At 41.3% G+C, this 14,713-nt stretch overlaps 1 protein-coding gene across 1 annotated transcript; it reads left to right on the forward strand.

Annotated features, from left to right (window-relative positions):
• The first annotated feature begins 4,608 nt into the window (after nucleotides 1–4,608).
• Nucleotides 4,609–12,982, forward strand: LOC101979358 (intelectin-1a-like). The gene is made up of 7 exons (XM_005368605.2): nucleotides 4,609–4,666; nucleotides 5,988–6,080; nucleotides 6,707–6,954; nucleotides 7,276–7,434; nucleotides 8,172–8,292; nucleotides 9,081–9,184; nucleotides 12,830–12,982. The coding sequence occupies exons 1-7, from the start codon at nucleotides 4,609–4,611 to the stop codon at nucleotides 12,980–12,982; spliced, it is 936 nt and encodes a 311-aa protein (XP_005368662.1).
• Nucleotides 12,983–14,713: the final 1,731 nt, after the last annotated feature.

Genomic DNA, 14,713 nt, shown 5'->3' on the forward strand with positions numbered 1-14,713 from the left:
GAATGCCTGGTCCTGGTTTGGTTTGTTACTAGCCACCTTTCCTTAGCTTAAATTGTCCTGCTTACATTTTGCCTCTGGGCTTTTACCTTTTACTATTTCTGTATATCTTTCCTTCTTACTCCATTGCTGGTGACTGGCCCCTTATGTTCTTCTTCTCTTGCTCCTTCTTCTTTTCCTCACAGATGTCTCCCTTTATTTATTCTCTCTGCCTTCCAGCCTTACCTATCCTTTCTCCTGCCTTGTTATTGATTGTTCAGCTCTTTATTAGACCATCAGGTGTTTTAGACAAAGTAACACAGTCTCACAAAATTAAACAAATGCAACATAAAATAATGCAACACATCTTTACATCATTAAACAAATGTTCCACAGCATAAACAAATGTAACACATCTTTAAATAATCTCCAATGAAAAATAGATAATTATGACAGCTCTTAATTCAATACAGATAGTCTATTTTAAAGACGAAGAAATCTGAGCCCAGAGGGAGGCATCAGGAATACACACAGAGAAATGAAAGACTATGATAAGAAAACACAGTGAGAAGGTGGTTGTCTACAAGGTTAGCAGAGAGGCTTGGAAGAAGAACCTTGCTGATACACTCATCTGGATTCTGATCTACAGAACTGTAGGAAAATCAGTTGACAGTGTTTAGGCCTCTTAATCTTACTGTTCTCCAAAGAAGAATTGTTGCACTACAGAACCCATTTGTGGTCAATGGGGAAGTCATGAAAAAGCTCCTAGGAAATTCTTTCTCGCTCATAAAAAAGATCTGTAGAAAGAGAGGATCCATTCTCCCTTGTTTTGTGGCAATACATGGAACAGCAGCAGCTACTTTGAACGTAGTCATAGGTGAAGAAAGAAGGCAACAGAAAAAGCCTATGGCCTTGAAGACATAAACAAACTAATATGTCAGTTGAGCCTGGAAACTCTTCTCTTTCTAGAGTTCTTATTTAATGAAGTGATATGTTTACTTTTTATTTCATTTTTAACTGTGTGTGGGTGTCTGTTTGTGCACATGGGCGTGGGTATCTATGGAGGTCACTGGTGTTGGACCCACCAGACATGGGTGCTGGGAATTAAAGTGACATGGTATGGGAGGTCCTTCTATGTGTTGCTCTTATTGGCTAATGAATAAAGAAACCGCCTTGGCCTGTGATAGGGCAAAACAACAGAGCTAGGCAGAGAAAACTAAAGTGAATGCTAGGAGAAAGAAGGGTCGAGTCAGAGAGAAGCGATGGAACAGACAGAGATAGACACTGGGAATTTTACCCGGTAAGCCACAGCTATGTGGCAATATACAGATTAATAGAAATGGGTTAAATTAATATAAGAGTTACCCAATAAGAAGCGAAAGCTAATGGGCCAAGCAGTGATTAAACTAATACGATTTCTGTGTGGTTATTTTGGGTCTAAGCTAGCCAGGTGGCCGGGAACCAACAAGCCCCTTTCCCCAACAGTGGCATGCTCTCTTAACTGCTGAATCGTCTCTCCAGTCCTGATAGTCTTACATTTTAAATTTTTATTGAAAATAGATTTTTCTCTCATACAAAACATCCCAACCACAGTTTTCCCTACCTCCACTCCTCCCAGATCACCCTAACCTCCCGCTTCCCCAAATCTCCCTCTATTTCCTCTTTAAAAAAGAACAAGCCTCCCAGGGATAGCAACTGAACACAACATAACAAGAAGGGAATGGAGGAGAATCTGGGGGAAGGGATGTGGGAAGTGGAGACTGAGCAGAGTGAAGGAGAGGAGGCTGCCATTGGGATATATTGCATGAGAAAAGAATAAATAAAAAGAAAAAAGATACATCTAGTGGTGGATATGTCAGAAGAGCAGCAGGTGGAAATTGAGCTTTAGGAGTAAGCTCATCACACCGCAAGGCCCTGATGGGTGAATCTTGGGTAGGAAAGGACCCAAGTGCTTGGTTCCAGAATGTCTCTTGTTACCGCTATGCCTTTACATGTTTGCTGATATCATTTTTCTCTGGTATCTGGCATGCTATGAATGGGTGAGGGAGATCTTTACTGCCTTTAATGTAGTGTGATTATCGCATGGAAATATCCCATTCTGCTGAGAATTTTACCTGTGGATTATGAAGATGCTTTCTTCCTAAGCTGTACGGTTTAATGGAAGTAATGATTTTATACAATAATAGTGTTAGCTTAACAGAATTTTGATGATTGAGGGCTTTTAACAAATGTAGTAAGGGATTATAATGCAGGTTAGTTTGGTGGGAAAATTAATATAGGTAAAAGTAGGATATAGTGTTGCCTCCGCCCCTGATAAACAGGAGCTGCATAGGGCAGAGGATAGGAACTGGGGAGTGTGATGAGGTTAGGACTTAAGAGTTTTACTTAAGGAGTTTAGGTTAATGATTAGGAAAACAACTGAATCTCAGGAGTTAACGCAAGTGCTTCTTGATATTGGGAAACGTGTTCACGGCTTTTGGTATGTGACATAGCTAAAACAAAGCTTTAAACGACCGGCTTTGTGTAAGTAGAAAAGAAAGAATAAAGAATTGGATGGTTACTTAAGATAACTGGACAGGGTTCTAAATGTGAAAAGTGAAGCAAGTAACCTGTTTTCCTGGCAATTTTAAGAGTTACTGCCTATTTACACAGTTATGGATGACGGGCTCCTGATCTGTGAGAAGTCTAAAAGATAAGTGTTTGACTAAGTGTGGGTTTCTCAGGAAATGCAAAGAGATGTGCTTAAGAAATGTATTGGGGTTGACTTTGTTTCAGAAAAATGTTTTGATGGTGATTATGTAGTAACGATATCTTTCCGTTATGCAGAAAATCCTCTCTGTAATGAACATGGTGTAGGGAATCCAGAAAGGGTGTTTAAAAGAATAAAGAGGATATAGACCCAGGAGGTGTGTGTGTGTGTGTGTGTGTGTGTGTGTGTGTGTGTGTGTGTGTGTGTGTATTTCCCTTTTTCGTCAGATAGAAAGATCAACTGAGAAATTAGTCAGAGACTCCATGGCTCCTTTTCAATTGCTGAGCTGCTGAAGACTCATTCTTACAGCAGCAATCTAGGAACCAATAAAATAAAGTAGTACAGATAGGGTCTTCTATTGCCCAGGGTGACTTCCAACTCAAAATATAGATGAAAATGACCTTGAATTTATCCACTAAAAGAGGTACAGATTTTATTTATGTGTGAAAGTTCGTTTGTTTTGTTTCCAGGTTCTTATGTACCAGAGGCTGTCAGCTCCAATCTGACAATGTTGTAGAGAATAATGTTAAATTTCTGGTCCTCCTACTTGCACTTCCAAAGGGTAGGGATCAGGCATGCCCCACCATACCTAGTTTACATGATGCTAGGGATTGAACCTAGAGCTCATGCATACAAGGCAAACGTTCTACCAGCTGAGCTACGTGCCTCTGTTTCACTTTATTCTACCAACCTATCTGAGTTACATTGTATAAATCAGTCCTTTGAATAACAAAGATATAAATACAAGCTTAGCAAAAAGGTGACTCCCAAAGGATTGCAGTATTATGGCTAATATAATTAAACTTTGTACTAAGGATGCTTCGTTGCTAAGGAAAAGGCAGTTCATTCCATTAGAACAAAGTGGTATCTGAGAACTGGAAAAAAAAAAAGGTGGGGATAGAGGAAGCTCAAAGCATCTTCAGGGGGGGATGTCTAGTGACTTCATCCCAAATTCAGTCTATTGTAAAATTTCACGAGTGTGTGGTAATTATGAGAAAATCAAGGACAAAGAGTGAGGGTTATATGGAACTCAATTTATGCAGACTAAAGGTTTGTATTCATTCTTAAATTATTATTTTACTATTTTGTTATTAAACTTTTCTTTTTGTAGTCATATTTTATGTGTGTCTATAATCCCAGCACTTGGGCGGTGAAATAAAGAGAATCAGGAACTCAAGGATATCATCACCTAAACAGTGAAATGGAGGCCAAGCTGGGCTACATGAAACGTACTCTTTGATACATTGTAAACTTCCCCCAATGAGGGTAATTATAAATACTTGTCATTTTTTAGTATTTGCTGTTTTTAATCTTCCAAGAAAGACACACATAAAAAGTGCAAATGTTGCAAAGTCTCCTCAACTATTCCCTTTTTGGAAAATACACAGTTCAGTAAAATTCCCAAACCTAGTAATAGTGCTAGAACATGATATTTCTACATATGTCTTTTTGAGCCTTTAATCCCATGAGTCATCACTATACAAAGAATTTTCCTTTAGTAAATAAAAGTTGCCCCTGCAGCGGCATCCTGCCAGGAAAGGGGGAGCCTGGTAAAGTCTGGGCTATTTTCACCAGGCTCTCCCCATAAAAGGACAAGAGCCTCACCTGGACCACACTAGACACTCTGCAGAGGAGAGAGAAGCTTACCTCAACTCAGCAGGCAACTCTGAGTTTCTGGCCAGGTACGGAGGGGAAGGTAGTTTTTGTCAGTGGAAGAAGGAAAGTGGACTCCAGTTCAGGTCTGCTTTAGGACCCAGAGATGGGAGGAGTTTAAAGGAAAGGAAGAAGCCTTTAAGTGCGACTAGACGGGAGCTGAGACCATAATGAGGATAAAGATGGTCTGGATAGAGAGCGACCTTCTTCTTTCCTTTCTCTAGATGACCATGATAAAGTTTGGTTTCCTGATGTTTTTCATTGTGGTCACCAGAAATTGCAGTTCAGGTGAGTACTAATACAGGACCCCAGATTCCTCAGATCACCCTCTAGTTTAAAAGGAAATCAACACTAGATGGGGTTGCTTTCATGTCCTGGGTCTCTGAGAACGAGGGATTATACACTTGTTATTGTTTGTTTGAGACAGGGTTTTTCTGTGTAGCCCTGACTGTCCTGGAACTCCATCTGTAGACCAGGTTGGCCATAAATTTAGAGATCTACCTGCTTCTGTTACCGGAGTGCTATGATTAAAGATGTGTATCACCACAGCTTGACCAATCATTCCTTTAATGAAAATCAAAATTAAATATAATTGTATTGTTTTCCTATTCCTTTTTCTCCTTCTAATCTTTCCCAATTATCCTCATTCACACATTCTACAAAACTAAATGCCTCTATTTGTTTAATTGTGTGTATATATACACACACACATGTGTTTCTCTCTCTCTCTCTGTGTGTGTGTGTGTGTGTGTGTGTGTGTTTTCCTGGACATGTAAATACAACACAGTCCATGAGATATAGGCTGGGTACTACTGATTGCCTCTTGAAGGAATTGGCCAGTGGCAATGAGATTGTCAAGGTAAGTCCTGGTCCAGATTCCGTACTTGTAGATCTAGGGGAACTGCTGTAAGAACTGCCCCACCCTACTCACTCCCTATGTTTGCTATCTTTGCTTTGGGGTTTCAGTGCCAAGTGCTCAGTCTCATTTGTTCCAGAAGAATGTTTTCTTCAAGTCTGCTCTTTACAAGACCTCAACATTATTTCAAAATATGTAATTCCTCTTCACTGTAGTTTTAAGGAAAAAGACAAGTCCCTAAATGCCATCTTACTTGATCTCCACACGGCAGTCTTTTTTCAGCTTGATATGAGGCAATAGGGATCTGAAGCTTGACACGGTAAATACAATCCAAAAATACTTGACTGGGAAACATGGAGCTACTTACACCTGAGCAGCTCTCGCCCCAATGTTCTTATTTGCTTCTATACTTCTAGGTTCTCAGATGACTTTGAGGGAAGATTACAAGGCTTTTTTATTCCGTGGTCTCTTGGTCAACCCTCTGCACTGTCGACCTCACGACCCGTGCTCCAGGCACATTAGGCTCCCTGCATTTCTCCTACCTGCAAAGTTGAACGTCACTTTATTTTTCTTTTTCAGGACTTTAGACACCAAGTTCTCCACACCTTCAAATCTTTTGTTTTTCTTCCTAGTTAGAAATCTTGCTGATTCTCAGATGTTAGCTATGAGAAGTCGTGGAATGAGTTTAGGATGAATGACATGGGAGGCTGGGTGTCCCATGAGTGTGAAACTCTCCATCTTCTCTTGTTAAAGGGAACCTGGACACCAACAGCTGGGCCAATCCTGTGTCTTCCTCTCTGTTCAGAAGCTGCAAGGAAATCAAGCAGGAGTTCACTGGGGCACGAGGTGAGTGATGAACATTTAAAGAGCACACTGTGATCCTAACACTTGGAAGCCTACGGTGAAGGACTGAAATCTCCAAGTCAACCTGGGGAGACCCAGTCTCAGAAATGCAGACACATAACCCAGATAGGAAATCGGGTTTTGTCCTCTGTAACAGCTTTATTTATGTATAGAAAACGGTACAAAATATACATAGTGGTTAAAAATTGACACTTAACCCATTTTAAGGATTTTCAGGGGCCATAAAAACTTTCACAATGGAATGAATCACCACTATCCATTTCCAGAAAGTTTTCATTTCTTAAATAGAAATTCTGTAGCCACCAAGTAACAAATTCCTGTATTCCCTGTGAGCTGCTGCTCTGTTTCCTACATCTATGAACCTGTCAATTCTTGTTACCTCATCTGAGTATCTGAGCATGCTTCATAGCTCATATGTGTAGAAGAGTTAACTTACTTTTAAAAGATTTATTATTATTATCATTATTATTACATAGATGCACGTGTCTATGTTTGGGAACATGTACATCTATGTGCAGGTATTGCAGGTAGATCTTAGAGCCATTCCAAAAGCAGAGATGGACAATGAACCTGAAAACAGGAGGACTGTGGACTGGTTCTCTCTACAGATGGCCTCTACTTCCTCCGCACGAAGAATGGAGCCATCTACCAGACCTTCTGTGACATGACCACTGCTGGTGGTGGATGGACCCTGGTGGCCAGTGTGCACGAGAACAACATGGGTGGGAAGTGCACAGTGGGCGATCGCTGGTCCACTCAACAAGGCAACAGAGCAGACTACCCAGAGGGGGATGGCAACTGGGCCAACTACAACACCTTTGGGACTGCAGAGGGGGCCACAAGTGATGACTACAAGGTTGGTACACTCTGTAGACACTTGGGAAAGCGTGAGGATGTGAGTGTAGCTCAAGGATACCATGGAGAGGGTGGGAAGGTTGTCCTTCAATATGGGCAAAGAAGTGAAAAGTACTTACCTTGAATCCTTCCAAATAGGGTTCTCGGTAAGTAGGTGGTGGTGGTGGGACCACTGCCGTTGCAAATGGGGGCATCTGAGCACGGCTGTCCCTCTGTCCACCTGAAGCCCAGTGATATCAGCTGTGCTGGAGATTGTGCATGAGGGTCTTTTGCTTAGTGAAATCTCCTGGTCTGGTCAGGCTCAGTGTTGGTTGCTTTCCAGAACCCTGGCTACTTCGACATCCAGGCTGAGAACCTGGGCATCTGGCATGTGCCCAACAATAGCCCCCTGAAAAATTGGAGGAACAGCTCCCTGCTGAGGTACCGCACCTATAGTGGCTTCCTACAGAACATGAGTCATAATCTGTTCGGCCTGTACCAGGTACTCAAGACTGCTGACTGAGGCTGCTTTTCATGGGTATGGAGAGAAAGGCAGGTGTTTGAGGTTCAGTGGGCTGTGTTCAATATTTCCTTTATTCTAAAGAGCAATGAGCCAAGAATGGCAAAGAGTAGGGGTGTGTGGAAAAGAGAGTAGAGAAGTAGGAAGGGGAGTGAAGAGAAGATAAAAGAGGGAGCAGTCTAGAGTTTCAGAGAGACACAGACAAAAGAAAGGATTCCTTCTTATCTGCGTAGTTGGGAAACAATCTCAGATACAGTTACTTCTCTGTAGATGGTAATGTTCCTGTGAGTGCCAATGCTGCCATCCTTACCTAGTGGATTCTTGATGGAGGTGGGTCATTTGTCTATCTGTTGCTTTCATTGATTAATTAATAAAGAAACTGCTTGGCCTTTGATAGGACAGAAAATTAGGTAGGCGGAGTAGATAGAACAGAAGAATGCTGGGAAGAAGGGAAGTGAGGCAGAGTCGCCATGATTCTCCTCTCCAAGATGGATGCAGGTTAAGATCCTTCCTGGTAAGGCACCACCTCATGGTGCTACACAGATTATTAGAAATGGGTTAATCAAGATATAAGAATTAGCCAAGAAGAGACTAGAACTGATGGGCCAAGCAGTGTTTAAAAAAATACAGTTTCTGTGTAATTATTTCAGGTAAAGCTAGCTGGGTGGCGGGAAGTGGCCCGCTGCACCTATTACAACAGATTCTTTTGTTCCTTGTAGAAGTACCCAGTGAAAAATAATGGAGGGAAGTGTTCTACTGATAATGGTCCAGCGATACCTGTGCTCTATGACTTCGGTGATGCTCAGAAGACATCCTCTTATTACTCCCCCAGTGGCCAGAGTGAGTCTCTAATGCTACTGAATCCTTTGCAGGACACTCAGTTGTGATAAGTAGCAGTCATTTACAATCCACCACAGCCTGCTTATCTTCTGTGAGAGTTTGTGTTTTGCTTCATTCAGTTGATTGCCCTTGGGCTCTCAACTACCACTAACCCATTTTACAGATTAGGAGACTGGAGCACTGAAGTCCATGAAGTTGCCTGAGATCACAGGGAATAAGCAAGAGAGTTGGCATTTGCATTGGGGAAGCATGGTTCCAGAATCTACTCTTGGCAACTTCATTATCAGTCAGAGGTTTCTTAGAAACAGACCAGGTGCATGTGCACAGGGCTGAACAACAGGAAAAAAAACAGTGTTTTATTTTTGTTTTGAGGGGTGACTGACATGTTGTTTGATATAAATACAAGCATGACACATGCCCTTTATGAATGCTAAGCCTGTTCTGTATAATTTGAAGCTCTTCTTATTTATTCTTGGAATGTAAGGCTTTAAAGAAAAGTTAGCAATGTCAATGTGAACAGGGCCAAAATGAATACACTTGCCAACTGCTGTGACAAACCCTGGGAGATATTCAGTAGAGACCTTGCCATATCAGAAATTTCTCCATTCAAGCTCTGGCAGATGGGGACCTTTTTAACAATTGGTTCTTGTGGTTTGTGAACAGGAGTAGGTAAGGCTTCCCTAACGGATCTGATATTTTAGGCTGTATATCCTGGCACTACCAACGCCTGGTCTCACAGCTATTTCTAGAATTTTCCTTGAATGCTGTTTCCTGTCTTTTGTTTTCAGATGAATTCACTGCAGGATATGTCCAATTCAGAGTGTTTAATAATGACGGAGCAGCCAACGCCTTGTGTGCTGGGATGAAGGTCACTGGATGTAACACCAAGTTTGTGAGTCTGTGTAGTGACCAAAGAAGTACATGAATAAGATTTAAGTTGCCTGTGTGTATCTGTGAATACTGAGTATGGGAGACTGCCATGTTAGTGTGTGCACCTTTATGAACATGTGACATTTTCCTGTACCATACTTGGTCTCAGGAAGTAGAGCTTCTTTGGAGATACAGATATTCTGTCTTGTTGAAAACCAGAGTCAACATTACAAACTTTTAATGAACTGTGACTGTTTAGCTTTTAGAATAAAACACTTGCTACATCAAGTCAGGATGACACTTGCATTCAGGAAGTCCTGTGGGAGCCTTTGGGGCCTGAGATTGTTAGAGAGTCACTCCCCAACCAGGATTTAGCTTTTAGCGTAAAACAAATTCTATCTAACCTTTTCCAGTGTTTATACAGATTTTCATTGTGTTGAGTAGTGACTAGGAGAGTCCTGGACATCTGGTAAACCTCACCCAGGTCATTCTCCTATCACAAAGAATTTCTCTTGTTGGATGTTGGCATAGCAACTAAGTGCCAAGGCAGGTGCACTAAGATCCACTGCAGCAATCTGATGCCTCCCTGAGCCTGTGATAATTGGATTCATACTGTTTTGTTTTCTTTCTAATAATTTGTGGCAAAGGCACATTGACCATAGGGAAAGCTGTAACAATTTAGCAAGTTCTGGCCAAACATGGTGGTACACATCTTTAATCCCAGCACTCAGGTGGTAGAGACAGGCAGATCTCTGTGAGTTTGGGGTCTTCCTGGTCTACATAGTGAGTTCCAGGCTAATAAGACCTACATAGTAAGACCCTGTCTCAAAAAGAAATATAGCATGTTCTTTTGGGATCCAGACCTCCTTAAAGTAACAATCTGAGAAAAGGGTTTTCAGCTCTTGGAAGGTGATCCTGAAGATCTCAGTATCCATTCATTCCTCAGTCATTAGCGTGTCCTTCACCTGGTCAAGATGAGACATCTTTTTGTCAAGGTGGACCGTGGGACTGTGATGTGGAATGATGAAATGGGGAGAGCATGTGGTGTTAAGAGTGTATCAAGCTGCTTCTATTTCAGTATGTAAAATGGATGTGGGATACAGGAAGAACTCATTTTGGAAATGTCCAATGTTAATGAAAAGATCAGGAAACAACCTTTACATCACACCAGTGGTTATTGAACTGTATAAGGGATGGACACCACTTAAATGTTTTATGGGTACATAAGATTGACTTAAGCATTCTTATTTTATTTTTTAAACAATCTTTTTTATTTTACATACCAATCCCAGTTTCCTCTCCCTCTGTACTTCCTGCTCCCTTCACCTTCCTCTCTTCCCAGCCCCCACCCACTCCTCAGAGAATTCTTTTTTTTTTTTTTCAGAAATGACACTGTGGCCTAGCGATGACAGATTCTCTTGGGGGAAAATCTAAGCATAAGGAAATAAGCATTAAGATGACTTCCATGGTCCAAATGAGAGTCTGATGAAGTGTGGTGGATATTTGGAGCAAGGGTGGACACTAATAAGTTCTAAATATTTAAAATTTATTAATAATTTAACACAGAGAATGTTAGGAGAAGTCATTTTGAATAATTCCATAGTTTGCATATGAGGAGGTTAACATCATATGGTAAGCCAAGATGTCTGGATGCTGAATATGTTTGTGATCAAGTAGGGATATATAGTCATATGATGCTGAATTTCTAAAACACTTATTTGAACTCATTTGTATGTGTGTGCATGTGTGTTCAACCGATCACAGAGTTCAAAAGGACACAGTGGATCCCTGGAAACTGAAGATAAAGTCTTTTGATTGAGTGCTGGGATCTGATAAGGAAGCTGGGATCTTAAATTTGTCTCTCTGATAGTGTCATAAGATGTTTAAACCTTGGGGCCATCTCACCAGCCCCTGTGTTACTAGCTTATTTGGATGAGATTTTTTGTCTTGTTTCAGATATTTTTATATTATATGTGTGAGTGTTCTGCCTGCACATATGTATGTGTGTGTGTTACTTGAGTTCCTGGTGCCCTTGAGCCAGAAGAGGGCATTCTATACCCTAGAATTGGAGTTACAATGGTTGTGAGCCCCATATGAGTTCTAAGACCCAAACCTGGTCAATTGCAACAGGAGCAAGTGCTCTTAAACACAGAACTATCTCTCCAGCCCCAATGTTACATGCTTTGGTCATTGATGAACTTTGAATGTGATGGTGGTCCCACAAGATTTGAATTGTCAACAAGCATCATAGTCATTCTAGCTTGTGTAAGCCCAGACTATGATGTTCACAATAACAAAACTATCAAAGAATTTCCCAACAAAAATCCACATGTTTAAGTTATGCGTGGTTGTAAGTAATTGTGCTTTTGTTTGCTTGTTTGTTGCCATGTGGAATGTGAAGACCCTGAGTAGTGATTCTAATTGGCAGTCCAATCTTTAAGTCTTAAACTTAAGAAACATCTGGATTGGAGAAAAGGATTTTAAACCTTCAATGAATTGTCCATAACAAAAGCTAAAGGGATAACACAAAGTATAAGAGTGTTGTAAATGTGTCCCTCTGAGAAGTAGCACTTAAGGAATCAATGAAGAAAAAGTCTTGCCAGAGAACCTGAGAACAAAGGTTCAGAGAAGTTGAAGGAAAGGTAGAAAGAAAACGATGCCACTAAAACCAATGGAAGTGGGGGTTGTGGTTCAAATAGGTCAATACTGCCAAAAGAGAGAGTCTGATGAGGGACAAAGAGTCACACTGAACTTGGCTGAGATGTCTCTGAACTCATTAGCTATATTAGTCAGTTTTTTGCTTCTGTGATAAACACCAGAGAGAAGCAATATATGGAAGGAAGTGTGCTGGCTAGACCTATGACAACGTGATGCAAGCTGTAGTCATCTGAGATAAGGGAAAAGCAATTAAGAAATTGTTCCATAAGATCAGGCTGTAGGCAAGCCTGCAGAGCATGTGCTTATTGCCAACTGAAGGAGTCCCAGTCCATTGTGGTGCCTACCTAGGCTGGTGGCCCTGAGTTCTGTAAGAAAACAGACAAAGCAAGACATGGGGAGCAAGCCATAAAACTGCACTTCTCTGCAGCCTCAGCATGAGTTCCTGCCTCCAGGAACTCCACTGAGTTTCTTCAATGATGAACAGTATATGAAAGTATGAGTCAAACTCTTTTCTCCCCAAGTTGCTTTGGTGTTTTATCACAGTAATAGTGACCCTAACTAAAACAAAAGGCCTCATTAGCTTGATGGTTTCTGAGATTTTAACCTATGTTCATTTGGCTCTATTGCTTTTAAATTGGTAGTGAAGTAGAAATATCATGCAAGAAAGTCATATCAGAGCAAGATAGATCACTTCATAGTGGCAAGGAGCCAGGAAAGACCAGGAAAGGCCAGGGGGAAATGCTCTTCAAAATATGCCACTTACTCCTTCAGTGTGACCCCACCCCATCCCCAGCTTCACCATCTTCAAATAGTCCAAAACAGTGACTCCATTAGTGATTAACTTACTGAAGAAGGCAGGGTCCTCATATTTAGTCCCTTCCCCAAAGTGCTGCCTCTGAATGTTACTTATCCTGGGGACCAGGTCTTCAGTATATAACACCTTTTGATAGGGAACTTCACATTCAAACTGGAACACCTCTTATTGCTACTTCCTCCCCCTGTTTTTCAGCACTGCATTGGTGGAGGAGGATACTTCCCAGAAGGTGATCCCTTGCAGTGTAGTGACTTCTCTGCATTTGATTGGAATGGATACGGAACTCACAGTGGGTACAGCAGTAGCCGGGAGATAACTGAAGCAGCCGTGCTTCTGTTCTATCGTTGAAAACTTTGTGGTGTGGGACCCAGACATCTTCTCCAGTCTGTGGACTCACATACACAGAAAAAAAAAAATATTGCCTAGTAGCTAGAATGCTAATGACATGGGGAAGGAGAATAAATTATGTTTATTCCATGCTTGGGTGTCATTGTGAATTCTTTTGGGCAGAGATAAGAGATTTCCAAAGGGTTTCTGCTGCCCTGTTTGATTCTTTTGGGTTATTAGGACTGGGAATCCTGATACAACAAAACCCTTTTTTAAAATGTATTCTCCTCTCATATATTACATCCTGACAGCAGCCTCTCTTCCCTCCTCTCCTCCCAGTCCCTCTCTTATCCAGCTCTCCCCTACATCCAATCCTACTCCATTTCTATTCAGAAAAGGGCAGGCTTCCCAGGACACATCCCCTCATATTAAGACTGGATGAGGAAACTCAGTAGCAGGAAAATGTTGTGGAATATTCCTTTACACTGTGTGAAGATATGTTACTTTGAGTGGTTTAATAACAAACTAAATGACCAATAGCTAGGCAGGAGGTATAGCAGGGACTTCTGGACAGAGAGAGTGCTGGGAAGAAGTAAGGCAGAGTCCCCAGATGAACACAGAAGAAGTCAGACGTGATTGGGAGAGGTAAAAGCCACGATGTAGGATCAATATAATAAAATAACAATCTTACCAAAAGCAATCTACAGATTTAATGTGATCCCCATCAAAATCCCAACACAATTCCTCATAGACCTTGAAAGAATAATACTCAACATCATACGGAAAAACAAAAAAATACAGGATAGACAAAACAATCCTCTACAATAAAGGAACTTCTGAAGGCATCACAATCCCTGACTTCAAGTTCTACTATAGAGCATAATACAAAAGTTCTAGGCATAATACAAAACCATTTTAAGGATAGGACCGTTGGTACCTCTGAGAGTTTGACAGCTGTTTGCCTTGTTTTTGTACAGCCTGGATGGTCAGAAACTGTTTTTTTTTTTTTAATAATGCCTTATAATATTCTTCCCACAAACATGAGTTGTATATGGTCTGTTTCAGAGATCTGAAGAATAATAATCTGGGTATTTCATTGCTGCAGTATAACATGACCCCATAGAACCACTACTACATTAGCCACAGATGGCTTCAGCCTTCCTCTCTGTCCTTCTAGCCCTGTGCATTCAACCCATCTCATGTTTTGTTTTACCTGAGATAGGGTTCCAATCCTAAGGAATTGAACATCTACCTTCTGAGGAGACCAATTCAGATGCCAAGATTATGGAGTATTAATAGTCACAGCTTTACCTGTGTCTAATAATCCCTCAACTATGATGTTATTTATTTGTAATTTTAGCTTTGGTCTTTGGTCATTTATAGAAGTCTGCCAATTACACATGTTCTAGTTCCTCCTGGAACTTATGATTCATCCTCCAAAACTACTTTATCATCCAGCAAGTATTATGCTTTTTTACAATAGACCTGCAGGGAGCCGGACAGGATTGCCATTACAAGATGGTGCCAACATCCTGTCTTGTTGGAAATAAACAACTCCATATTTGGCTATGCCTTTGGGAGCTGCGTGTCCCCCGCTTCACGCATGCTCAGTAGTTTAGAGTCCTTGGGCCTATCCTGACGCAGTCTAATGTCAGCTGATGGTGGCAGCCAATCACAGGGCGACCCGTGTGCCTACTCCCTATATAAGCAGCTGCTTTAGTGCTCTTGGGGCCTCTTGCTTCCTGCTCTCCC

This window comes from Microtus ochrogaster, unplaced genomic scaffold, assembly GCF_000317375.1.
Source record: "Microtus ochrogaster isolate Prairie Vole_2 unplaced genomic scaffold, MicOch1.0 UNK35, whole genome shotgun sequence".
Taxonomy (NCBI): Eukaryota; Metazoa; Chordata; class Mammalia; order Rodentia; family Cricetidae; genus Microtus; species Microtus ochrogaster.